The sequence below is a fragment of the Lacerta agilis genome, chromosome 13, assembly GCF_009819535.1.
Source record: "Lacerta agilis isolate rLacAgi1 chromosome 13, rLacAgi1.pri, whole genome shotgun sequence".
NCBI lineage: Eukaryota > Metazoa > Chordata > Lepidosauria > Squamata > Lacertidae > Lacerta > Lacerta agilis.
Window position 1 is genome coordinate 3,756,865 of NC_046324.1, and position 26,193 is coordinate 3,783,057.

General features: G+C 40.0%; 1 protein-coding gene across 1 annotated transcript in view; it reads right to left on the reverse strand.

Moving 5' to 3' along the window:
* The window catches only part of VPS13C (vacuolar protein sorting 13 homolog C), a 103,229-nt gene that overhangs the window by 45,740 nt on the left and 31,296 nt on the right, over window positions 1–26,193 (reverse strand). Inside the window, 30 exon segments of the mRNA XM_033166740.1 lie at window positions 603–747; window positions 2,467–2,771; window positions 3,190–3,357; window positions 4,076–4,179; window positions 4,799–4,888; window positions 4,891–4,914; window positions 6,391–6,547; window positions 6,772–6,831; window positions 7,404–7,483; window positions 8,817–8,973; window positions 9,577–9,710; window positions 10,723–10,822; window positions 11,756–11,903; window positions 12,015–12,319; window positions 12,900–13,067; window positions 13,898–14,001; window positions 15,870–15,986; window positions 16,075–16,228; window positions 17,019–17,078; window positions 17,207–17,283; window positions 18,897–19,050; window positions 20,347–20,489; window positions 21,233–21,311; window positions 21,523–21,652; window positions 21,898–22,015; window positions 23,260–23,383; window positions 23,698–23,834; window positions 24,018–24,132; window positions 24,255–24,447; window positions 25,373–25,515. Of these exon segments, the coding sequence (XP_033022631.1) occupies window positions 603–747; window positions 2,467–2,771; window positions 3,190–3,357; window positions 4,076–4,179; window positions 4,799–4,888; window positions 4,891–4,914; window positions 6,391–6,547; window positions 6,772–6,831; window positions 7,404–7,483; window positions 8,817–8,973; window positions 9,577–9,710; window positions 10,723–10,822; window positions 11,756–11,903; window positions 12,015–12,319; window positions 12,900–13,067; window positions 13,898–14,001; window positions 15,870–15,986; window positions 16,075–16,228; window positions 17,019–17,078; window positions 17,207–17,283; window positions 18,897–19,050; window positions 20,347–20,489; window positions 21,233–21,311; window positions 21,523–21,652; window positions 21,898–22,015; window positions 23,260–23,383; window positions 23,698–23,834; window positions 24,018–24,132; window positions 24,255–24,447; window positions 25,373–25,515 (3,993 nt within the window).

A 26,193-nucleotide genomic window follows, 5' to 3' on the forward strand; every position in this document is an offset into this window, starting at 1 on the left:
GTCACATGAACAATGTTATGAAAGTAAAAACCAAAGTAATGCCCAGTAGCAAATCCTGGAATCCCAGCAACCATGAAAATTCTGTTTGGTTGAATCAGTTATCACCTACTTCATATTGTAAATATTTGCCCATGCAAAAACATGTCAAAGAACAGTCAGGAATGTAGAGCAAACAGTATTATGTCAAACAACCTTCACTGTTACTGGTAAGTAGAGATAAACCTAGCTGCCAGAACAAATTATTGGGCTCAGTAAACTCTTTTCATGGCAAAAGCAGCAAGTGATTAGGTCAATGACTATTAAGCCCCGCGTTATAATTATTACAGTGGTATCTCTGGTTATGTACTTAATTTGTTCTAGAGGTCCATTCTTAACCTGAAACTGTTCTTAACCTGAAGCACCACTTTAGCTAATGGGGCCTCCTGCTGCCGCTGCGCTGCCAGAGCACGATTTCTGTTCTCATCCTGGAGCGTTATTTCTGGGTTAGAGGAGTCTGTAACCTGAAGCGTATGTAACCCGAGGTACCACTGTATCTCAAAATATTTGCAATAGGTTTATTTCCATCTAGAACATGGAATTATCAAGACTTCCCAAGGCCTTACCTGCATAGGCTTCAAGTCTCCTTTAACTGTAATCCCTGGGATTTGTAGGTACCAAGCTGCTGCTAAATTCCTCTGGACTGACAACAACAGATTTACTGGCTGCAAAATTTCAATATCTGGCTGAGACCCACTGCCTATTGTGGTCCTACAAAACAAAGGTTGAAACATTAGGGCACACAAGATATCTGCAGTCTCTCCATCCATTGCTGAAACCAAATACATGGATTATTTGGTCAGCTCTATGAACTATCACCTTGCGTGCTAAAAGCATCCCTTGCCCTGTGACTATTTCTAGTCAAGAACAAGAACCACCTGGCCATCTGTCAGGGTTTCTTTAGTTGTGATTCCTGCATTGCAGGGGGTTGGACTAGATGAGCGTTAGAGTCCCTTCCAATTCTACAATTATCAGAAATGAAGATTCCGTTATACTGAATGAAGCATTCGCCCCATCAAGTGTAGTACCATGTACTCTTGACTGGCAGCAATTATCCAAGTTTAACTCAGGCAGTATTTCTCCAGCCCTGAAACAACATTTCAAATGGAGAAGCCAGAACACTCCTTCATCCCTGACCATTAGAAGAGGCTACTGGAAGTTGGAGTCTAATAGTATCTGGAAGGCCACATGTTCCCAACTCTTGATGGGAAATATATCTCCACAGTGGAGCATGTTTCCTCTTCAAGGTCTGTTAATGTGCAACTGTGCCAGCTTTACATTACAGTGGGGCCTTGCAAGACGAAATTAATTCGTTCCGCAAGTCTTTTCGTTTTGCGGAAATTTCGTCTTGCGAAGCACGGTTTCCCATAGGAATGCATTGAAATTTAATTAATGCGTTACTATGGGGAAAAAATTCGGGGAGAGCTTGTTGCCGGCAGCAGCAGGGGGGATTGGGCCTGGCTGGGCCCAGCCGGAGCCCAGCACCGAGCAAGCGGGGAGAGCGGGGAGTGAGTGGTGGTGGCTTGCCGCTCGCCGCTTACTCTCCCCCTCGGTGCAGGCGGCAGGAGTCGGGCTCGGGCTTCCGCTGGGCCCGCAGGGAGGGGGAGCTCTCGCCGCTCGCTCTCCCCACACCCGGCTTCCTCCCGCCGCCGCCGCTCACTCACCGCTTTGGGCTGGGTTGCCCTCCTCCTGTAGGGACAGGCTTGCAGTGTGAGGGTGCTCTTAGATCTAGCACTATGGCTCAGGTGGCCTTGGTGGTAAAGAGTGCCTTTTATCAGTTTAACTGATCTACCAACTATGACCCTATCTGGACAAAGATAGCCTTGTGGCATGTTATCCATGCTCTAGTAATTGTATTATTGGATTGCTGCAATGCATTACACTTGGGGCTGTACTTGAAATCTCTGTGGATACTACAACTGGTCCAGAACGGTGGTCAGGTTATTAAGGTAGATAGATAAATTATGAGAGCGATTTGTCATCTTCGATGGCTTCTGATCCATTTTCAGGCCCAATTTAAAGGGTTACTTTTTATCTTTAAAACCCTAAATGTAGCAATCTTCGCTTCTGACCCATTGTCAAAGTGAGCAAACACTGCTCTCTAGTCACCTTGAGCTGCAACCTTCTTTAGGTAAGGGGATGAAGGAAGCTCTACCTCTTACAGCACAGTAGTGACATTTGCTTGGGGCGGGGGGAAGCTTCCCCAGTTCTACATATCCACAACAGCTGGCTCACTGCCCAAGATCCCTACTGACTTTATCCTTGAAAACCTTATCATATGGAAACATTTTCTCATTAGATGTAGGGGTCCCTTTACCTTTACAACTCACAGCCCACCAGGAGAAACTATTTTGGCATTTACATAATTGATACCCTAAGATCAAGAGTTAATCTTGAGTTAAATGGGGGGCGGGGGCAGAATGTTCATACCTTGATATCTTTAAATGTGTAAGTTGTATATCCATTTTGTCAATCACTGGAGGATTAGAAGACTCTGCTCCAGGAACCAGGCTAAATTCATTCTCAACTCTGATTAAGCCAAGATCTGCTACCAATACATTGTGAGAGATGGATGACTGAGGAATTACTATAACTGGAGCTTTGAGATTGATGTCCATTGAAAGTCGGAAGCTCTTTTTAGCAAAATCCTTCACACTCAAAGCAGCCATTTCAGCAGCTTGAACTGTGGCAGCACTCAGGGCATCTTTTGCAGTTTGGAAGTGATTTAGGAAGTTCTGTGAAAAGGTATAATTATGCAGCACAACAGCTAGTTTATAATGCTAACAGCATCCGAATAAACAAAGATAAGAATAGACACATCAACTCAGGCTGTGGAAAGCACAATCAATAGGGTGTTGCAAATAGAACTGTGGTGAAAATTGTTGAAAATAATAACCTGTTCCCTATTTTCTCTTTTTATGGCCAAGGATTAATGTGACTTGAATCAAAACAGCAAGTCTGAATTCAGACTCCAGATCACAGTCATGACATCATCATCACTGTGATCCAATGGAAAAAGCAGGACTGGGGACTATCATGCTAGGATACAAAAGAATGGTGCAAATTCTGCACAGCTGGGAGTTCGTTTCTGAAGAGTCTTTAAAAATACTTTAAAATTAAAATGCAATAATGAAAAGTAAGTTCATCTCTTACCAGTAGTGACATGAAGAATTTATGCAGATAAACGATTTGAATGCAGCCCACCTTCAGTGACATTTTACCATCTACCTTGGACATATCTGTATAGGCTGCTTCTTCTGTAGCATCTGGATAAAGTGACATTGCAAACCGAAAGACTTCATCTCCCACTATTGAGACAGTCTGCAAAGATAATATTCATTCAGCACAATCATGTTCTGGTAGATTTCTACAGGAACATTTTACACCTTTCTCAGTGTTTATTTTTAAAGAAATTTTTCCATCCAATTAGCACAACAGCTACGTCTTTTTAAAATACACATTTATCCCCTATGGAGTTTCAAGCAACATTATGAAAGATAAATAGCAAGTCCCTAAATCCGTGGGTATAATAAGGACTCTGTCTGATCAAGCCAAATTTATTAATGTACCTATTTTCTCTGCACTTGCTGCATTCAAACTGTGTTCACAACAGATATAATAATAACCACTACATTATTCATAATGTACACCACACATGGATTTTTGAATGAAAGCAATCATAGGCATATTACAACTATTTGAATATAAAAATCAGCACACTGCAGAGCACATATTCCTAGTTTAAGCAAGGTATGTCATGCTAAAAGCATAATTTTCTGTCACTAAAGTTCACATTTAAAAGCAAACTGTGCTGCTCTTCAGTTTGTCAGAGATTGGAGAAAACTCCCATCATCTTCTGTTTCTTCCATGCTCAATGCTTGGCTTCCTCACCACCCAGCAAAACAACTATTCCATACTGCCTCAAAATGCATAGCCTTTGGCAAGACCAAGTCTGAAAATCTGTTCATATCAATTTTCTTGAACCTTCCTGTGAAGTACACATGGCTCCCGGCTTAACAACCTCACTTCTCATATTCACCTTTTTATGAACTGTATTAGGATCAACGTTTGTTATTATGAAGTCACGAAGCCTGGCAAACACTTCTGTCTGTTTCGTCATTGTAAAAATGGAGGCTTCCATACCTGGCAGAAAAAAACAAACAAAGGAAAATGTTCAGCTTTCAATTCAAAACAGTAGTGTGATAAAAGAGGATTTCTTAAAGAGTGGTTAGCTATTCATATCAGTATTATGGAATAACTAAATCCTAAGGCAGTGATGAAGCTATAGCAGTGTGGATCTGCTCAGAGGCTGGATAGGAAGATGATGGAAGCCACTCTGCACTTGCTACAGAAGACCATGATCTAAATACAAGAAAGAGTGTCCATAGCTTGCTTCCATGCTATGGGCACAAGAACATAGTAAGAGTTCTGATGGACCTGGCCAATGGCCCATCTAGTCCAGCATCTTGTTCTCACAGTGGACAATCAGATGCCTGTGGAAAACCTTCCAATAGGACCTGAGCACAACAGCACTCCTGCCCCCTCCTTGTGGCTTCCAGCAGCTGGTATTCAGAAGCATATACATATTGAACTCAACAGGTAAAAAAAAAAAACATATTAAGCAAATTGTTAGTTGCCCTACATTTAATTAAGTATATATTTATATGATTCACACACATCTTCATATGCTCAAAATGGATAATATTTTACAAAAAAATGAATAAAATGTCTATGCAATTTCAAATTACAGAAATTCATTTACCTTGTATTCGGATATCAGCAATGTCACCTTTCTGATCACAGACTAAAATGTTGAAGGCCCTCAATTTGGCAGTTAGCTTCAGGTCAAACCATCATCATGGGTCACAAGAGTAGAGACTGCGCCACAGAAAGACCACATTAACAACAACTATTAAACAACAGTTTTCCAGTTTGGATGTTATTGGGAAACTGGTTTTAAGGAATGCCTCCCTGCATATGAACTGACCTGGACTGTGCAATCATCATCTGAAGCCCTTCTTCATGTATCCCCCCTCCCATGAGAGGTCTGGAGGGTGGGAATACAAGAATGGGCCTTTTCTGCACTGGCTCCTCATTTGTGAAATGCTCTCCCTATGGAGGCTTGATTGGCACCATCTTTAGGCAACAGGCAACTTTTCTGTATCACCATAACTATCTGTGTCCTTTTAGGAGTGGGTGGGGTGTTCTTAATGCATTTCTTTTCCCCTTTGGTTGTAATGCATCAATAGGGGGTGTTGGGTTAGCTGGTTGTAAGTCAATTTGGGTTGCTCTGGGCAAGATAAGGCAACAAACAAATCCAATAAATCATAATTTAAAAGATAGGGATAGAAGTACCAAAGGTGGTATGTAAAGTGAGGAAGGTAACAGCAAGTACACAGGTTGCTTCATTAAGGTGTTAGTTATGTATGAACTAGCTGAACCAGTGTTGACTATAGCATTGTTGTTGGCACTACACATCAGGGAACACACAGGATTCCAAAAGGATGCACCAAGGTGCAATCTGAGGCTGGCAAGCCATTTTCATGGGAGAAGTGACAGGTAGTATTTGGCATGCTTAACCAGGGCCGTCTTCAGCATATGCGGCGCTGGGGTGCAAAGATCTGCCCAGCGCCCCCAAATTACACAATTAGGCACCGGGGAGCCCCGAACCCCTTGTACCCTTGGGTAAAGATGGCCCTGTGCTTAACCCTTTTCATTACTGCTTCCCTCCTACAACCCCAATTTTGAACCATTCTCCACCTACACACACTTATCAATGAAGTCTCAGGAGCCCCAGCAAGGTGAAATTTATTTATTTATTTATTTATTTATTTATTTATTAAATGTCTAGACTGTCCTTCATCTGAGGATCAGAGGGCTGTTTACAATATAAAAACACAAAAATGTGTAACATAGTAACAAACAAAAAACAACGAACTCCTCCACACACAGTTTAAAAGGCCATAGATTGTTTAATTAACCAAAGGTCAGGAAGAAGAGAAATGTTTGTGCCTGGCACTTAAAAGATATGTAATGAAGGTGCCATGTGAGCCTCCCTGGCATAAAGGTAGCCGGGGGAACAGCTGCAGAGGAAGAGTTCTGCCTACCGTTTCCCTCTCCCTACAATCTCTCACACACTTAGCTTTCTTCCTCATGCAATGCTGTGGCTTGTTCTTTTGTTCTCCTTCATAGCATTAATGCTCATTTTTACTCTTCTTTTGTCCCCTCCTCATATTATGTCGTATGCTAAATCAAATAAAGCACTTGGCAAAATGTAAAGTAGTATATAAATTAACACACCGCTACCATTCTTGGTTATCAAGAAGGATATAGCAATATCCTACATCACAATACCTGGTTTTGCAAGAACAGTTTTGGGCTCCTCTGAAAGCAGCTTTCGATCAGTTCTCATATCAGCAGGTGTAAGTGCACTTGTGGCATATGTGAAAAAATTCATGATTGACAGCAAGGCTTCGGTGTGTAGCATCATGTCCAATGAAGAAAAGGAGACCTAAGAAAGAGAAGATATGTCACAGAGGATCACTGGCATGTTGCCTAACAGCAAGGTCTTGGATGTCTGATTATTTTTAAAAAACCTGCCCTTTAGCTTATGTGTAATCAATTGAACTCATACCATTTTAATTTGTATTGTTAATTTAACAATTGTTATAAAAAATACACCAAAACACACCATACTATATAGCAGCTCACTTGCCAACACATTTCAGTACTTACATTTAGTGCTTGCTTTGTACTTTTGTAAATTGTTTCAAAATGTGTTCCATCTGCATCAGCCTAAGAAAAGAACTGAAGCTTCAGATCATTATATAAACGGAAGCAACATCCAGAAGGTTCCTCTGACCTAACATCTACCCTAAAGCAACCTGAATGCACACAGCATAAAGCCCCACCCTGTCCCAAAGTGTCACTCATATGACTGAGTTGTGTATCACAACTTCCTAGACCACAGGGCAAGAAGGGTTAAGGAAGAAAGAGTTCTTTCATCTCAGATGAGGGCAATTAATTGCCTTCAGGGGAAATCAGATCCTTGCATCTTTATTCGAACTTCATCACCTAAAGTCATTTCCCACTCTCTGCCATCCCTCAATCTCCCCTACTCCTCACCTGTCACTCATACACAAATTACACCTTACTGAATGAGACCAGACCAGCACTGACCAAGCAGATGATCAGCTAAGGGACTTAGCCTTACTACAATGTTCAATTAAGGTAACCGTAACATTTAATTCCCAGTTATTTCACTTTGCTGTTCCACATCACTGAGCATAAAAAGCCTTCGTTTCACTTCTTCAACACTGACTCATAAGATCCCACAATGATCTTTAGTTAAAAAAAAATAATTAAACCTTTATATATTCCATTTTTAAAAGATGCTCGCCAGATTCATCTGAAGAACTAATGATGTTCAAAGGATCTCCTTTGGAATCTGTGGGTAAAGTAAGAAGCACGTTTACAGAGCTCTGATTCATTTTATATCATTCATTTTGCACAGTAAAGTAATCAATGCAGTAAATGCGGTAATGTTTCAATGACACAATGCTTCTTGAAGAAATGGTGTATAGCAGCAGAGGGGAACCCCTGGCCTGTGGGCCTAATTAAACCCACCAGGCAGTTCTGGCGAAGCCAAGTCCACCCGCCCTACAACAGACATCATTTCTGACAACGGTGGTAGGGCAAGCAAATATTAGGCTGGGCCAAAAGGGGGGTTGTGCCTGCAAAGCCCCAACAACCAGCTGAATGTCAGGACTTTCATAGCACCACAAATGTCTCTTTGCAAGCCCCTCGGATGCCTCAACTATCTGCTGAACATTGGGGCTTGCACTTGGCATGCCCTGACAATCAGCTCGTCATGAGTGTAGGTGATAGGCAAGTGGGTGGACCTGTGGGTGGACCTGCCCACCTGTCAAACTTGGCTCACAAACTTGGGTGAGATAGGGATCTGGTCTGCCAGCTGGAATTTAAGCAACTCAGAACAAGACAAAGGATGGGTAAAGAGGCTTATTAAGTGACATGAGCTACTCTTCTACAAGCAAATGTAAAAGTGCTTGTTTCCAGCATTAGAGATTCATTTCTTGGAAGAAATCCTTTCAGCAACTATCAATTTTTCATCATAGAAACTCATTCCTTTTTCTCCTCCTTAAAACCAGAAAGCTGCTTTGGAAAAGAATGTGTGTATGTGTGTGTGTGTGTGTGAGAGAGAGAGAGAGAGAGAGAGAGAGACTCCTCCATAAATTAGTTGTAGCAAGTGCCACGTTCAGTCCTTAAATTAAATTTGGGACTGCAAATGAGAGGGAAGACTGGCCACGTTAGGGGGGGGGGGATTTAAATGTGAAAGTTCTATGAGAAACCTCCACCCACCAACTACAATCTTACAAGTGTAAGAACTACACTATTTATACATTTTCTATTTTTCATCACAGGTTTTCTCAAAAACCTATAAACACACATAATAAACACTCGACTGCAATAAACAAAAGGTTGAGTAAAGTTTATGGCACAGAGGCAGCCAAGAAAGGTCCTGAAAAACTATCTTTAACATTCAAAAGCAGAGGGTTGGACTAGATGACCCTTGGGATGCCTTCCAACTCTACAGCTCTATGATTCTATGTAAATCATAGATGGACACAGAATCAGACATTACAGAACACAAACTGAACATTTAGGAAAACAATCTGCCAATTTAATATTGTCACATGAAGAACTGTTTCCACCACCTGAATTACGTTATTTTGTCAAATTCTAAGTTAACCTTGACTTACCAGTGAATTCAAGGCACTTCATGTGGATTTTTTTAAGATATGCTGTAGCAGTCATGGCATGTGTTTTAATTCTGCTTTCAGTTCCAAGCTGCAACACTGTTAATGTGTGCAAAGGGCAGCTTTCCTTGTCTATCTGTTTCATTAATGTTACTACAACCTAAAAGAAAAATACAGGACATTTCAAAAATTGCAACAGAATGCATTTAAAGACTCAAAAGTCAACCCTATATAGTTGAAATCAACACCACCTACCTGGTTTCTGCCAACACTAGTTTCCAACTCCCAAGTGAAAAAAACCAATCATCATGAATACTGTTCAGCATTTACTATAGATTCCTGCTCATTACCCATTACTTTTGAACTCATTGGGCTATGTTTTGTTGAAACTATGGTTTGAGAAGTAGCCTTGATCAAAACTTCTTTTGTTCTCAGTAACCACAGGTTAATCAACCCAAATTTTCCTGAGTTCAGACAGACAAGGAACTGTGGTTTGTTTAAAAGCAAAAATTTAAAGCTTTTCCTTGGAGAGGGACATGATAGCAGCAAGAGAAGCCAAGACTCATCACAGCTCATTCATGCAATGGGAAGCCAGGCCTTAGTCTGTACCAGAAAATGAGAGAAGTGGCATATTTTACACTGCTAACAACACAGATTTGTGGGCCTATCTTAGAGGCTTTCATGTGTCAAGTAACTTCTCTAGCACAGATAAATAAAACAAACTTCAACATTTAGGCTTAAAGAGACAAACAAGTTGTCATACCTCTTTGATTTCAAAGTTTAGCAGCATATTGGTAATATCCTCCTGCAGGACTTCTTTTGATGTGCCCAGTAAGTTATCTTCTAACATAATTTCTTTCTCAGCTACCAGTGTTTTTGTCTTTTGTTTTCCATTTCCTGCTTATATTAAAGACAGGTTAGTTCCACTAGCAAAACAGCATTTTTATGGTTATTCCTCCCAAAAAAGGAACAATGGTTCTCACCTGGAGACTGTTTCTCAGAGATATTGAACACGTGGCATTGTGAGTTTTGCTGCCCTCTTATGCTTCAAGACGGGAAACCCGAATAGGTCTTTGCCCGCTATGCCATGCATTCATCACCTCTGAAGAAACAGAACCCTATACTAATTCCAAAAGCTGCACTGACTGGCATGGATTGATCCAGACAAAATTTACAAAAGGAGAACAAAGGGGATGGGAGACCAAAACATGCAACCTCAAAGACCAAACTATTTACGTTACAGGGTTTTAAAAAAATAACCAGCTAAGATAGGAAAAGGCCACTCACTGTTCAATATACTGTATTTTTTCCGTCTATAAGACACCCCCGTGTATAAGACGCCCTCTATTTTTGGGGACTCCAAATTAAGAAAACATCCCTCTGCACTACCCGTGTATAAGACAAGCCCCAATTTTAAACCTAGTTTTTTTGTTAAAAAACCTAGTCTTATACATGGAAAAATACGGTAATCCATTTGAATATCGTTTTCTTAAGGGACATCAACTACTTTCTGCATTAATCTTCAGGGCTGCTTTGATTACACAGATCCCAAAAATAATAACTAAGCAGGAAGCCGTTTTCACCATCAGCTAGTTACCAAGGAAAAGGAAAAACCAAAAATTCCTGCTCAATAAGCTTAGGCAGTCCTTGTTTCTCATTTATTTATTTGGCACTGCATAAATAAATCAGGCTCAAGCCCACACCTAAGAAGAAAATTACTTCCAGTCCTCTTTTCATGATATTTTATTCAAGAGACAAGAGTATGTCTGGTGAACCTGAGAAATGCTTCTTCTCCTATGATCCTAACTTTTAAAACTAATCCAAGCCTCAGCAATAAGAAGCATCCCAAAGGAAAATCTACAAAGGAATGGGAAAACACATACACATTTCACAATGAAGACTGACTTACCTTCAGTTTTTGCTATTGGCTTTGTGGTCTGATCTGCTTCAGCAAGGTTCTCTGTCACTACTTTAAGCAGAACATTCAAATCCTCTTGACTTAGAATGATCTAAACAGTGGCATATGAAGTCAAATTATCTGTCTCTGAATTTGAGAGCTTCTATCAAATGTTCAACTGCTGGTAAATGCCAGGGATCATTCTTATATCGACCAATTACAGGCAGATACTTGCTGCCTATTACCCATCATATTGTGGGCAATAGGCAGCAAGTATCTGACAAGCCAAAGAGACCTGCAGTATTGGATTCATTCTTGCATCCACCACAGTTTAATCATGGGGTTCCAATTCCCCAGCAGAACCTGCTTTCCAGTAATGCTTCAAAGCAAATGTCACCACAGCTATAATGCTTTCTTTCTTGCCCCCACTCTAACCATAACCTGATTAGTTACCTTTTTTGAGTGGCTAACTGAAAACTTCTACTTATGATCTCTACATAAAAGTTTTCTTATGCTCTTGCTATTGTCTGTTGTATAATAAAATAATTATCCATTTAAAAAGTACCTTTATGACCAATTCAATATTTTCCTGCTCTCCAGTTCTTTCTCCATACAACTCTCTCTTCAACTAGAGTTGAAACTCTGGGACCGGCTGGAGGCAGGACAGAATAGTGGATGCTGCTGCTGTACTACCATGCATGTCAGATGCTAAGCCATTTCCTGGTTTGACTCTATTTATTTATTTATTTATTTATTCATTCATTCATTCATTCATTTCCTAGCAGTGAGCATATACACAGTTATGTGGGAGTTGATCACACGTAATTGGGGAGACACCTATAACAAAAACTGATTTTTAATAATGTGGTGGTAGTACGTGGCTAAGAAAAGCAGGAGACAGATCACCTATTTGAAGTCTTGCCACATTTTAAATGTTTTTGCATGTTTCTCTGCCTCTTTGTGTTAGTCTTAACGTTCTCTGAAGATATCTGTCATAATAAAAAGAACTATTCAAGCATGCCTTTGAAAACAAAAATTAACTTACATTCATTGCATCTAGATGCCCTTTGATTTCCACCATTGGTATTTTGTGATACCATTCTCCAGCCAGGTTGCGATTCACAGAAAGGTTCAGATTAATAGGATGTAGAATTTGGATGTCAGGTTGAGAGAAACCTGGTTGCAGGATTGTCCTAAGTAACAACAAACAACATGACTTTTTGGAATGACATGATGGACCAGCCCTAAACAGCTTTCTTACTATCCTGATTCAACAGCACATGGAGAAGAAAAGTATAATTCACCTTGACAACTTAAGTTGTGTCAATAATACATCCATTTTATCCATGACCGGGGGAAGTGAACAGTTCTCAGCCAGCACCAAATTGAATTTGTTTTGTATCTTGATCAATCCCAGGTCTATCACTATAGCATTAGATGAAACCGAAGACTGAGGAATGAGTATAACTGGAGCCTTTAGATTAATATCCATGGAAAGACGAAAGCTCCTCTGAGCCAAACCCCTCACACTTGTGGCAGCCTTCTCTGCAGCCTGCACCGTAGCAGCACTCAAGGCTTCTTTGGCAATTTGGAAGTTGTTCAGAAAATTCTGCAAGAGGAAAAAAGCAGTGATGATTTCTTCAGTGCAATATTGAATATCCCTTGTATTAAGACATCATAAACTTTTCTCTGTAACAGTTGCAGCTGTTCAGGAAAGATTTCAGATTCTCAGACCCAGATCTTTACTTAACATGTAGGTCCAATCCTTCGTCATGAAAGATGGCATAGCGATGACTTTAACAAGACAAGATCATGTCAAAGTAGGAGCAGTAACTGATGGCAAAGCAACAAATTAATCCAAATCAAAGTCTGACTTCCTTTCATGCCCAGCAAGAGGCAACGAGTCTGGTAAAATGGAACTAAGAGCTTCAAATCTGTAAGAAGTTTATATAATTTCATATGGAACTTTGCTTCTCTAGGGGACTGAATCAGGCCGAATTCAATTAATATGAGAGCCTATTTTATTTAGAAGAGGAAAGAAAACCTAAATAAATTCCCAAAAGTATATTTCCAAAACACCCTCATACAATTACCAAATTGTATCATCTTGCATGGTAATGTAAAAGCTTCCTATTAATTCCATATGTGACATAATACGTAATGCAAATTCACTTGATTGCTGGTCTTACCAGGAGAGACATGAGGAATTTATGTAGGTATATAATCTGAATGCAGCCCACTTTGAGAGACATTATCCCATCCACTTTGGACATATCTCTGTAGGCTTCTCCCTCAGTAGCTTCTGGATACAATGCCAAATTGAAACTGAAGACTTCATCACCAACTATAGAAACAGCCTAAAACAGGAGGGGGGGCAGAAAGTACATATAGTTTTCAGTTTCTAGATCAGTGTAAACACACACAGATATCTGAGCAGTTCAAATTATCTTAGGGGCATGTGAGTTTTATCTCCATTTCTAGGAATGAGGTTCTGAAGATTAACATTATCTCAATGAGTAGATTTATCAGCTCAAATTGGATTTACAGGTCAGTCTATTCAGCCTGCCTCAGAGACAGAATTCCCTGTATGTGATCGTCCCATAAAATATTTTCAAAGCAAGGAAGCTTTTTAGCTAACCCAATGAAGATGTCATATCCCACCAGCCAGGGTTATTATTTATTCATTCCCCATCTCTTGCACTAGACGGTGGTTATCCCTGTCTTCCCAAAATAAAAAGTAAACATTTGAGATGCTTCAGGATATACAAAACATCCATGATGCCTCTTGCCTTATCGATCCCACAAAGACAATTCGTAAAACTGGCTTCCATAGGAAGTAGAAAATCTTGCTCCAGTCTCCCCCTGCCCAACAGCTTTCAGTCACAATGCAGGGCATGCAATGCTTCCTCCTCTGCAGCCAGCCTCACAAACCACATTTGCATCCATCATGTGAGCCACTAAGAAGTCAAAAGAAGTGCTCAGTTCCTCCAAAACAGCTCCCATGGGTGGACACTGATTCCTAACCAAGTAGCCATTTATTCTGCAAACCTGTCCACTGGAACCTAATCATTTTTTTTTCTATCCAGTTTTGCAGCTTGTAATTCAGCACACTGATTTTTTTTAAATAGTCCTAGTGAAACACCAGTATATGAATTATATAACATCATTCAATTTTAGTATACTATACCTTTTTGTGAATCGTCCTTGAATCAACATCAGTAACAATTATATCTTTCAGCCGTGCAAAGAGAATGGTTTGACTGGACTGAAGAAACAAAGATGAATCAAGACCTGAGAGAGAAGAATTGGTACATGCAATTTCAAACTCCATAGTAAGCACAATGGTCCTGAGCAAATGAAGGCCAAGGTTTTGTCTTTTGTTTTTGTTTTTTTAATGTATGGCTGATAAATGCAAGTCATGACACAACAATCTCAGATAACAGTGGCTCTCAAAGTGAACCATTCACAGTGGGATCAGGTGTTAAACAGGGATGTGTTATTGTCCCAACTCTATTATCTTCATTGCCATGATCCTACACATTGTCAAAGGGAAACTCCCCACCATGGAAGAAATCATATATCGAACAGATGGAAAGCTCTTTAATCTGAGTAGGCTGAAAGCAAAAAGGTTACCGTAACTTCCATCTTAGAGCTTCAGTATGCTGATGACAACGTAGTGTGTGCGCACTCAGAGGATGACCTCCAAACCATCCTAAATATCTTCACAGATGCTTATGGAAAACTTGGCCTATCACTCAATATCCAAAAAAAACAAAGCGCTGCACAAAACAACCCCTCTGCAGTGCCACAAATCCAACTTAATGGTGTATCGTTGAAAAGTGTCAATCACTTTTCCTACCTGGGCAGTGATCTTTCCACAAGGGCCAACACTGATGCCAAAATCCAGCATCACCTGAGATTTGCAAGTCCAGCTTTCTCCTGATTGAAGCGCAGTGTTTGAGGACCAGGACATTCGCAAGGAAACCAAAATGCTTGTTTACAAAGCGATTGTACTACTAACTTTACTGTATGCTTGTGAAACATATAAATGCCATCTCCAACTCCTCGAAAGATTCCATCAACTATGTCTCCGAAAATTTTTACACACCCCCCCCCAAGTAAGACAGGTGAACTAATGTCCGTGCACTGGAAAAAGCAAAGATTACCAGTGTCGAAGCAATGCTTCCTTAGCATCAACTTCATTGGACTGGTCATGTTGTTCGGATGCCTGATTATTGTCTTCCAAAGCAACTACTCTATTCCCAACTCAAGAATGGAAAGCGAAATACCGGTGGACAACAAAATAAGTTTAAAGACGCTCTCAAGGCAAATCTTAAGAAATGTAATATAAGCACTGATAACTGGGAAACACTGGCCTGCAGGCACTCCAATTAGAGAACACCCTTTATCAATGGTGTTATGGACTTTGAAAAAGCATAAACTGAGATTGAAAAGGAGAAACAACCTAAGAGGATGGTACATTTGGCAAACCCTCAATGTAATCAACTCCCGCCTGGAAACCTATGTCCCCACTGTGGAAGGACGCGTGGATCCAGAACTGGCCTCCACAGTCACTTACAGGCTCACTGTTAAGACCGTGTTCATGGAAGACAATCTTACTTGGCCACGAGTGATCGCCAAAGAAGAGATCATTTGAAGACTGTGATACAAAAAAGCCTGGACTCCTTTGAACTATACAGCAAAAAATTGGTCACAAGACAGCCATGTTCTTAATGATAATACCTATGCATGAGATTCAGAAAGGGCATACACAAAAAGCCTTCTTGCCATCTGCCTCACAACTAGGGAACTGCCTCTTCAAAGCCTAAGTATCTCTGGAAACCATTAACACTTACATTTCAACTAGTTTTTAATATATATAATTAGACAGTGGGGTCTTTCTCACAATTTCAAACCTTTCAAAGTTATATTTCTTTCCAACTTTTTCAAGTTGTGCATTTATTTATTACACATTGTGAACCTTGATGATGCAGTGAACCAAAAATATGAACATAAGAAATCGGCCATGAATCCTCAAAGAAATTAAATCAAAGACTTCAGCTATATTACAAGTTTTGGATACAAGTTTTGGATACAAGTTTTGGATACAAGTTCTTAAAAGGTTCCCCCCCCCCAACACACACCCACACACACCTCACCTTGAATTTTGATTTCAGCAATATTGTTCTTCGCATCACAAATGTTTAAACAGAAGGCATCCAACTTGGCAAACACTTTGAAATCAAACACATCCTTTTCTTTGTATGGTTTTGTCACTGTGAGGAAGAGAATTTTCGCTGAGATGTGAGCCAATTCATGCAGTATTTTCAGATAAGCTACTCTGAAATGATAAATTCACCATACCTTTCTTCAAACTAGCCTCTTTGCTCTGTTTGCCTTCCTGTATCTGCAATGACCCTGTACTCTGACCCCTTGACGGGACAACAGCCATGAGATAATTGAGAGATGAGAGAAGGGCCTGCGTGTGCAGCAGCAGGTTTAATGATGAGAAAGACACCTAGTTGGGGAGTGAGAAGAGTCACAGATAGTGGAAGTTTCTTATTTACATAGTATGTGTTTACTGTAATATATTACATTCTGCCACTTGGGGGGAAATATGGAAGCCTTATATGAATGAAGAAATCATTAATATGTTTAGGGTGTTTTTTCCAGTTAACTAGTTGGAAATATTTGGGGGAAATGCAAGCCAAACAGTAACAGCAGTGCCATGAAGTACACCTTGGTTAGTGATGGGCATATGAATTACCTGTGCTAATCTCCAGTCCAGAACCCTGATAGGCGGGAAAGGGTAAACCGTGGACTTCTAAAAATTAGCAGCCTTTATATGTGGAAAAATGTGTAGAAAAAGAAAGAAAGCCATTTGGCCTTCAGTCTCATTACTTTAATTTCTTATTTGGGCGCAATGTTTTGGAAAGACACACCACACATGAGACAGGGCAGCCTCGTCTTCAGATGCAGACGTATCTGGGGCATCAACAACCATGGGTCCCATCATAATTTCAAAGTTAGCTCTTGGCAGACAGTTCATCTTAGCAAGCTAATGAAACTGTAACAAGATTTATTTTTTAAAAATATATCATAAAGCTAGGAGGAAGCAACCCAGAGGGGAGAATGAGACAAAAGTGACAATATTACAAATTTAAGAAATGCAACAATCGAACTTCCTATCCATACCATTTCCCTCACACACACACCTGCCCCCGCTACCCGCAAAGTGATATGCTACAGAGCAACCTAAAGAATCATGTTTCAGGCCAATACTAGATTTTGTCCTAGAAGTTGCTTACCCGAACTGTTTGTTCAGTGTTATCAAAAACTGTCTGAAATCTTGGACCATTTTGATTGGCCTAAAGGAAATATCAAATGTGATAGTTAAGAGACTACACTAAACGCCATCCACATACATGCAGGTTCCAATTTTATATTTACTCAGCTTTAAAAAAATAGTTACTAAAAAACAAAACAAAAATCTTACCTTGATGTATTCTACTTTCAGGAGATCTAACCCGGGTTTATCTGAAGAGCTAATTAAATGAAGTTGCTGTTTTTTACCTGCAAACACAACATAGAACTTCATTTAAGAAGTTATTCAGAAAAATTGAAATCAGCTTTAAAATCTACAACAGGTATCAGACACAGCATTTTCTAGAACTATGGTCCAAACACCTTTAAATAGGAGTCACAAAAGACAAAAGTCACTTCCAAAGAAATTCAAATTGCAAGTAGAAAGTACGATTGGCACTTACTTGGAGTGTAGATTTATAAGGGTGTCATGCAGGAATAACCTGCCTGCATGACACCAGGAATAAATTGCTAATCAGCCAAAGGACTGGTTATGGAGAAACGTTTTCGCCTGGCACCTCAAGATATGTAAGATAAGGTGCTAGGCAAACCTCCCTGGGGAGAGCATTCCACAAGCAGGGAGCCACAGAAAAGGCTCATTCTCATGTTGCCACCTTCCATACCTCTTGTGCATGAGGCACGCAAAGAGCCTCAGATGATGATTACAGGGTCCAGGTCGGTTCATATGGTGGGGGGAAGATATGGTCCTTGAGGTATCGCGGTCCTGAGCCATTTAAGGCTTTATAGGTCAAAACCAGCACTTTGAATAGGGCCTGGAAACTAATTAGTAGCCACTGCAGTCGGGCCAGGATTGGTGTAGTATGCTCAAACTGGCTTGCCCCAGTGAACTACCTAGCCACCAAAGTTTCCGAACCATCTTCAGAGGCAGCCCTATGTATAACAGACCTTAGACTATCCCCGTCCAGATAAGGGAGCAGCTGGGCCACCAGCCAAAGCTGATGGAAGGCACTCTGCACCACCAAGGCCAACAGTGCCTCAAGCAACACAGCAAAGGATCCAAAAGTACCCCCAATTTATGTACATGCTAGACTGAGCTTCTTTTGTTGGCTCTCTTGCAGTCCATTACTGAGGCACGACAACAGTCCAGCACATCCACTGCCAAACTTGCAGATGTAAAGCAGAAGTAAAGCTGTCATTGGCATACTGTGGACAACATACTCTGAAACTCTGGATAATCTCACTCAGTGGTTTCATGTATATGTTAGGTAGGGAGCCGCACACTGGAGGTTCTACAGGGCTGAAGAAGGTTCCTCAAGTAACACCCTCTGGAAACGTCCATCCAAGTAGTACTGGAACCACTGGAAAAGCAGTGCCACCCACCCCCAACTCAGATAGCTGCTCCAGAAGGATTCTATTGTTCATGGTATCGAAAGCTACTGAGAGGCTAAGGAGAATTAAAAGGGGCATATTTCCCTTGTCTCTCTCCTGACAGGGTGGCCAAAGCAGTTTCTGTGCCAACACCACTGCTGAAATGGATCTGAAATGAAATGGGTTGAAATGGATCTGGAAAATCAGTTTATTCTAAAAAGTGCCTGGATCTGGTCTGCAACTACCTGCTCAAGAACCTTGTCTTAGAAGGGGTGCAATTGGAGCCACCCCTATTCTCCCCAACTCTTCTCATCCCAGGCACATCTTACATCCCTTAAATTAAAAAATAACAAAAACCGCAAGTTTTAAAAAAAACACCAGTTAAAAAGCAGTTAAAAACAATTTAAAGCATTATAAGCAATCAGGACAATAGCAATAAATCAGTATGTTCTATCACACAAATACACACGCCCTTATTTTATCTATTAAGCTACCTTGAATTTCATGATAATCCAGGCTAATTTTCCTCAAATAAGATACAGCTCTCAAGTGATAAGTTTTTACAGTTGCTTCCACTCCAAGCTGCTTCACATTAAATACAAGGATTGTTTCTTCTCTCTGTAGTTGCTTGGTGAGTTCCAAAACCACCTAAGTAAAGCATCAGGATCAGTATTATATAACTTCTTTCAAACCCAGTGTTGGCCCTACCTACATTTCTTCAATACCATACAAGGGCAGAAAACAACTACTTACAAAGACAAGTGACTGGTGCCATCCTAGAAGAGGATGTACACGAGAGTAGGAAGAATGCCTCTTCTAACATGGTGGTGCGTGTAAACACCTCATTTTATATAAAAAAAGTAAATTCGGGGGGAATGTTTTTATTCATCTGCCAAGCTGATATAATAAATTCACCAAGGCTAGAATTCTGACCCTACTTTACCTGTGAGCAAGTCCCACTGAATTCAATAGGACTTTGAGGAGGCATGTTCAGTATTATGCTGAGTCATAGGAACATAGGAAGCTGCCTTATACCAATTCAGATCACCAGTCGATCTTGCTCAGTATTGTCTACACTGACTGGCAGCAGCTCTCCAAGGCTTCAGGCAAGGGTTTCTCTCAGCCCTATCTGGAGATGCTAGGGATTGCATTTAGGACCTTTCACATTCAAGACAGATGCTCTACCACTGAGCTATGGCCCTTCATCTTTAACTGAGCAACAATTACAGAGTTGAAGAGCGTCTTTGATACTAGTCCAACAGATCAGGTTATTACAGCACAGTAAGAGACTATTCATACATTCAATGAACTAAAAAAACTATTTTATTTATTTAGGAAATTTACCAATTGCCCATCATGCTACATATTCCAGGGCAGTTTAAAATAAAAAATAGAAAAACACCACCACCACCACAACAAAACTAAGATACCTAGTGGAATTGTGCTGCTTTTAGACCCACCCGGCACACTCACTATACATTTGATGTCAACATTAAATTGTTCAAATGCATTCAGAACCCATGATCGAACACTTGATAAAGTGCAGCTGATAGCTATTGATTGGGTATATGAGCAGAGGAGACTGTGTATGTGCCAATCAGGTTTAAATGCTACATCAAAATAGGAGTGGGGAGGAAACAACTTTACTACCTGCTTCCCAGTTTAACTTTTTCAGTTGAAAAGGAACACTAAGGAGAGCTATGCCCTGCAGGGAAGCCTGCAGTTGATGCAGTAATTCTGCTTTAATTGATCAGGCTGTGTACCACTGCCAACTCTCCACCAATATCAGATGAAGTCAGGTTGGTTATAGCAGAATGCCCGTTCTCCATTTCAACAAGAGATGTCAATGCCAACTGCAGCAGCCCATTTGTTTTGGGAATATGTTATTCAACTTTTATCATTTGAATTATTCTTTGGGGGGGGGGGGAGAAAAGAAACACTTGCCTCCCTAATTTCAAACTTCAGTTGAAGATTTGTGAGCTCTTCCTGAACAGTCACAAGCTCAGTCTTTAGTTCCTTCCTCTTGGGGGAAGTTCTTTCTCCAGATATAGTAGAGTCGTCAGCATCAAAATACTCATCATCAGATTCTAAGGAGCAAATGAGATTTTTTAAAAAAGTTATCTGAGTAGAAATAGACTACATAAAAACATTGCCCGAATGGTGGACTGATCAGCCTCAAATACGTCAGTAAACAGAAACAACCTGATCACTTCTTTTATTTTTGTTACCAAGAGCTCTCTCCTTCTAACCTGTTCCATATTTTTAAGGATGTTAACTAAAAGTCCTAATACATTATCCAAGTCAAAGGAATCACATAGAATCATAGAATCATAGAGTTGGAAGAGACCACAAGGGCCATCCAGTCCAACCCCCTGCCAAGCAGGAAACACCATCAAAGCATTCCTGACAGATGGCTGTCAAGCCTCCGCTTAAAGACCTCCAAAGAAGGAGACTCCACCACACTCCTTGGCAGCAAATTCCACTGTCGGACAGCTCTTACTGTCAGGAAGTTCTTCCACCTTTAAATTATTCTGAGTATGCTCAAATTCAAAGCATTTGATGAAAGCATGGCTCACCAAGGCTTCCCTATCATTCTACTACACTGTTAAATGTATCTTTCATTTACGTATTGTAAACCTGACTCCACAAGTTATGACATTCATTGAAAAACTGCCATTATCACTTAAAGTGTTAAACTGTTAGCATCTCATCATGATTTAAATCATCATGGATCATCCCGTCAGTAACAGCATGAAAGAGCCAAATTAAGAGGCACACTACATGTTGGTGATCTATTCAGCTACAATCAGCATCATATTTCATTTTTTACCTGATCCTACTCCTTCCAGCAATATGGATGTGCCAAGAAAATCTTTTTGTCTATAAGCAATAGCAGGAATGGTGGATACCTAAAAAAGATTGCAAGATACAGAGAATGAGCTGTGGTTCTAATTTAATTGTTTGCATTTTTCTAAAATGCCCTCATTTTAGAAAATGCAACATTGCACCTCTCTCTATTCTAAATAAGATTTTTTTTTACTTGTTTTCGTATCAATCATATTTTCAATCTGTAGCGTGTGTTTTTGATCTCTCCCCATATGATGAATATTATGTATTTACTTTTGCACTCGAAGCTGAAACAGCTGGCTTCTGTGGGAGCGTAATGCTATCAATGAGTTCAAAGACACCTTTGATCTTCTGATCAGAAATCCTCAAGTGAAGCAGGGGAAGCTCTCCTGATACTTTGAACCTAAGGATATTTTTAAAAGGATGGCATTAAAAGTGTTTGATGTTACATACAAGGCATGTAACAAAACTAGACTACCAACAATCAATTTTATTAACCAACTGATACAAAAGTTAAATCTACAGAGGGAAAAGAAAGTACTGAAACACCAAACAAGTGAATTTCAGAACAATTTGCTTACAACAGTTCATTTTTCCAAGAAACACATGAAATCCATAATTACAACCAATTAAATTGTGATACATTACTTAGCCATTCTGGCATCCTTCTCCACCATTGATTTGGCAAGCTGTATGTGTATGTCCATGGGACGCAATATGTGCTGTGGTGAGGGATGTTCAAATCGAGCCTTTTTCCAATCTTCTCCTGAAGAACAATTAATAATTTGCATGTCTTAGTAACTGTAGCATGAGAGAAAATATACATTTCTAATTCAAAAGTTATGTTCTTAAATATGTAAATCCAGAGATAACCAAGGTAGAAAGAAGCACTAGTCTCCAGCAGCTGATCAATAACAGAAACGCCAATACACTAGATGCACTGTCTATGAAAAGTTCAACAATTCTACCATAACCATCTTGTTTCCCCCTTAAAGAGTATTTGCTAATCTTTAAGGGGCCACAATACTTTGTTTTTTACTGCAACAGACTAACATGGCTACTTCTCTAAAAGCTGTAACATCACAGTTGCTATTAAGAATTACCAAACTCAAGTTAAATCTGGGAAGCAAAACTGAAGCTAATGACATTCTGCTGATGTCAAGATTACTATCATTCAGCATCAGGTGAAGATGTTTATTTTCTCAGAACTTTCTGAATTATTTTCTCAATAATTTTAGTGATGCTTTAACCTATTCTATTCTTATTTATACATACATTATACACACACACACACACACACACATTAAATAAAGTCTCTTATTTAACATGGCCCTTCTACCTTCCCACCTAGACTCCCTTATGTCCAACAACAGGGATGGGAACAGGTTACTCTCGCCCAGTCTTGGACTTCTGTGCAAATTCTGGCTGAACTGAAATGTCTCAGCACTAAATCAACATAGTACAAAAAAATCCTTTACTCCTAAGCATGTTTGGTTGCTCTATTCATACCTGGAGTTTCTTCAAGTAGCTAATGACTTCCAAGCACCTGCTTTCTTCTCCATTCTACAGGCTTCCTCACATGCACTTACTTCCCAGATCTCCCGGAATGTTTTATTTCCCCTTCTGGCTTGCCACTGCATATTTATACCCAGGTACCTCACAGCACAGGTTCTCCCCTTGTCTGTGAATGAGGCTCCGCGGTTCCTGCTTCTCTGCCAATCTCTGTTTGCCTGCTCTGTCAGTCACACTTTATACAGCCACAATGGAAGCTCCAGAGCCACCACTGTAACACATCCTCGCCTTCCAGCCCAGCCGTGTTTACTTCTGGCCAGGCCAGTTGCAAGGTTCTGCAGAAGCAGGCACCAGTTGCCACCTCTTCCTCCTAACAGCAGTATACAAATTATTTTGCTTTGGGATTTGATTCTCAAAGCATTGTTTTCAGCTCCAAACACCAGCCAGTAATCAAGACTCTGTTTACATGTAACTTTTATTTCCTTACAGACTTAATACCTGATAAGCCAAACAGTAGTTGCACGTTCTTGATTTCTACATCAAACTTGTCATACGCTTTATCCATGATCTCTTCCAGTGATGTACTTGAGGTATGGTGGTTGCCTTGATTGATGCTGTTCAGCTATTGAATAATCACTTTTCATTATTGTTTAGAACATATTAGACACCTCATTTTCACAGATTCATCTTTCATAGTAGTAATCAGCAGACTATTTATGGAATGATTAAAAAAATAGGTTCATTAACTTAAAATACTACAAACGACCAGTGAAATAGTCTTCAGTGTTAGTCAATTATCAGAGTTCACCAAAAATGACAGAACTCTAAAGGAAGGGGCACAGAGGACAAACCCCAAGGCCCACTCCTCCATTTTAAAACTAATTAAGTGAAGAGACCCTTTAAGCTTTGATCTTTAGAAACCTAAGGATTATATACCTGAAAAGTACCAAAGTCCAGAATTAGAAGGTTGGATTTTTCATGGTGGAAACCAGTCTGTGGTATCAGAAGATAAGAAGGTTTCAGATTAATCCTCAAGTCAAGGACTTTGCGAGTTTCAATAATATGTGAAAGCCCTAAAACACAAAACAAAATGAAGATATTTTTAAAAATCTTGGTGTGCAGTGTAGAAAATGGTGCAGGCTTTAAAACATTCTAATCTTAAAAAGATTCTAAGATTCAGCATTCAAAAGGTCATTCGGTCAGTCTTCTGTAGTCCCCCTATGTAATCAAGAGAACACATGTCTCTGGAAAGATACCTGTGGCAGTCCTCTCTTTAATTTCTTCTAGCTTGGAAAGAGTGGCCGTTGTTAAGCGTTCAAGGTCCATGCCCTTGCTTGTCTGGAAGAATTCCACCATTGCGTTTATTGTTCTCTGCAAAAGAAAATTTTGTTTATGCAGTTTTCATAATGGAATTGCAAATACATGAATAAAAAAAACACAGGAGTTCAAGAGAAAGTAACACTGATTGTTAATCATTACTGAACAATACTCACTGCATCATATATAATTTCCACAGGCTGTGATTCAACAAAGAATCTCTGATCTGCAGTACTGTCTTCTGGATTTGTCTCAAATTCTATTTTAAGCAGAGATGATCGTGTGTCCCCAATGGAAGCCACAAGTGAAGGAACAATGTTCTGCTGTCTCAGACCGGTTACATACCAGTGTTCAAGCTTGGCTTCTACCCTGCAAGTTAAAAGTTGACAATCTGAATGCAGTTAAATATTATTCAATATTACAGGGACTAGACTTGGCCATACCAAATCAGGTGCAAGGCATAACAAAATCGGAAAAGAATTTGGCAGATCACCACTTTTCTGAATGTGTGTGTCTGTAAGTAACATCAGTTTAAGGAATAAGGTAATAGTATGTACAGATTAACAGAATATGAACCATTCGCTTTCAGTTAGTCTGCCATGCCTTATTTAGACATAGAATAACTCTTCTGGGTTGAGCTCAAAAGAAACTAATTTTGCTTAACAGCTACAGCCAGCTGTGCACAGCACTAATTGGCTGGAATTTGTGATGTCAATGAGAACCTTGCAACTGGCCTGGCCAGAAGTAAACACGGCTGGGCTGGAAGGCGAGGATGTGTTGCAGTGGTGGCTCTGCAGCCTCCATTGTGGCTGTATAAAGTGTGACTGACAGAGCAGGCAAACAGAGATTGGCAGAGAAGCAGGAACCGCGGAGCCTCATTCACAGACAAGGGGAAAACCTGTGCTGTGAGGTGGTGGTGTTGTTGTTGTTCAGTCGTTCAGTCGTGTCATTCAGAAACGCCAGCTCCCTTGGCCTATAGAGCGAGATGAGCGCCACAACCCCAGAGTCATCCGCAACTGGATCTAATGGTCAGGGTTACCTTTACCTTTACTAGACTTGAAAAGTTTCATATCTCTAATAAACACTGTCCAAAAAAAATCACTAGTTTAAAAAAAGAAACATGAAACAGATACTTTAATATTTCTAATCACCCTTCACCACAAAGTCCAAGGTCAGGTTACAGCAATGTAGAAATGCAATACTAAAATCAGTTAAAACAATTTACAACCAAAGGACTGGATTAGTTTTTACTATGTGCCATCAACCATGTACCACTACCACAACAGACACTTACTTAAGGGCTTGTGCTCCTGGTCTCTGTGATATTTTAGTGCTTAAATCAATTATCTGGATTTTAAGAGTGTCTGGAACATTTCTGTCTTCTTTAATTGTAAAGGAAGTGCTTAAGAGTTTCAAGGATACCACATGCGCAACATACTAAACAGAAGATATAAGCAGTAAAGGAAGTTAGCCACACATTTCATTGCCCACTGTACTCATCAATGTCTATTTAATAAACATATATACAGCAAAGTATAATGTTAAGACAAAATTAGTATTTAAAGGATTTTTGAAAAATATTAAATACTCCAAAGTTTTCTCCAATGGCTGGACAAGCTAAGTTCCAAGATTCAGCAAGACTTTATTGATGGCAAACTGCGCTAACTCTTCTAATGCATGTGTAGTTTGGGTCAGGGATGAACCAAATTGCAAGGTGGGGTGACTCCAGTCTTTCACCAAGCACATGTCTCAAAATATCAGCATAGGACTAACAAATTATCATTGGTGAATGTTCCATTTTAGAATTATTATTATTATTATTATTATTATTATTATTATTATTATTATTATTATTATTTGTACCCCGCCCATCTGGCTGGATTTCCCCAGCCACTCTGGGTGGCTTCCAACAAAAATCAGATACAAAAATATCACACGTTAAAAACTTCCCTGAAAAGGGCTGCCTTCAGGTATTTTCTGAATGTCAGGTAGTTGTTTATCTCCTTGACCTGTGATGGGAGGGCGTTCCACATCTCCATTACATTATTCTCCCAGAACATTTAGCTTATGCCTAGGCCTCTAGCATCTGGCCTAGCCTTTGCCTAACTATGTATG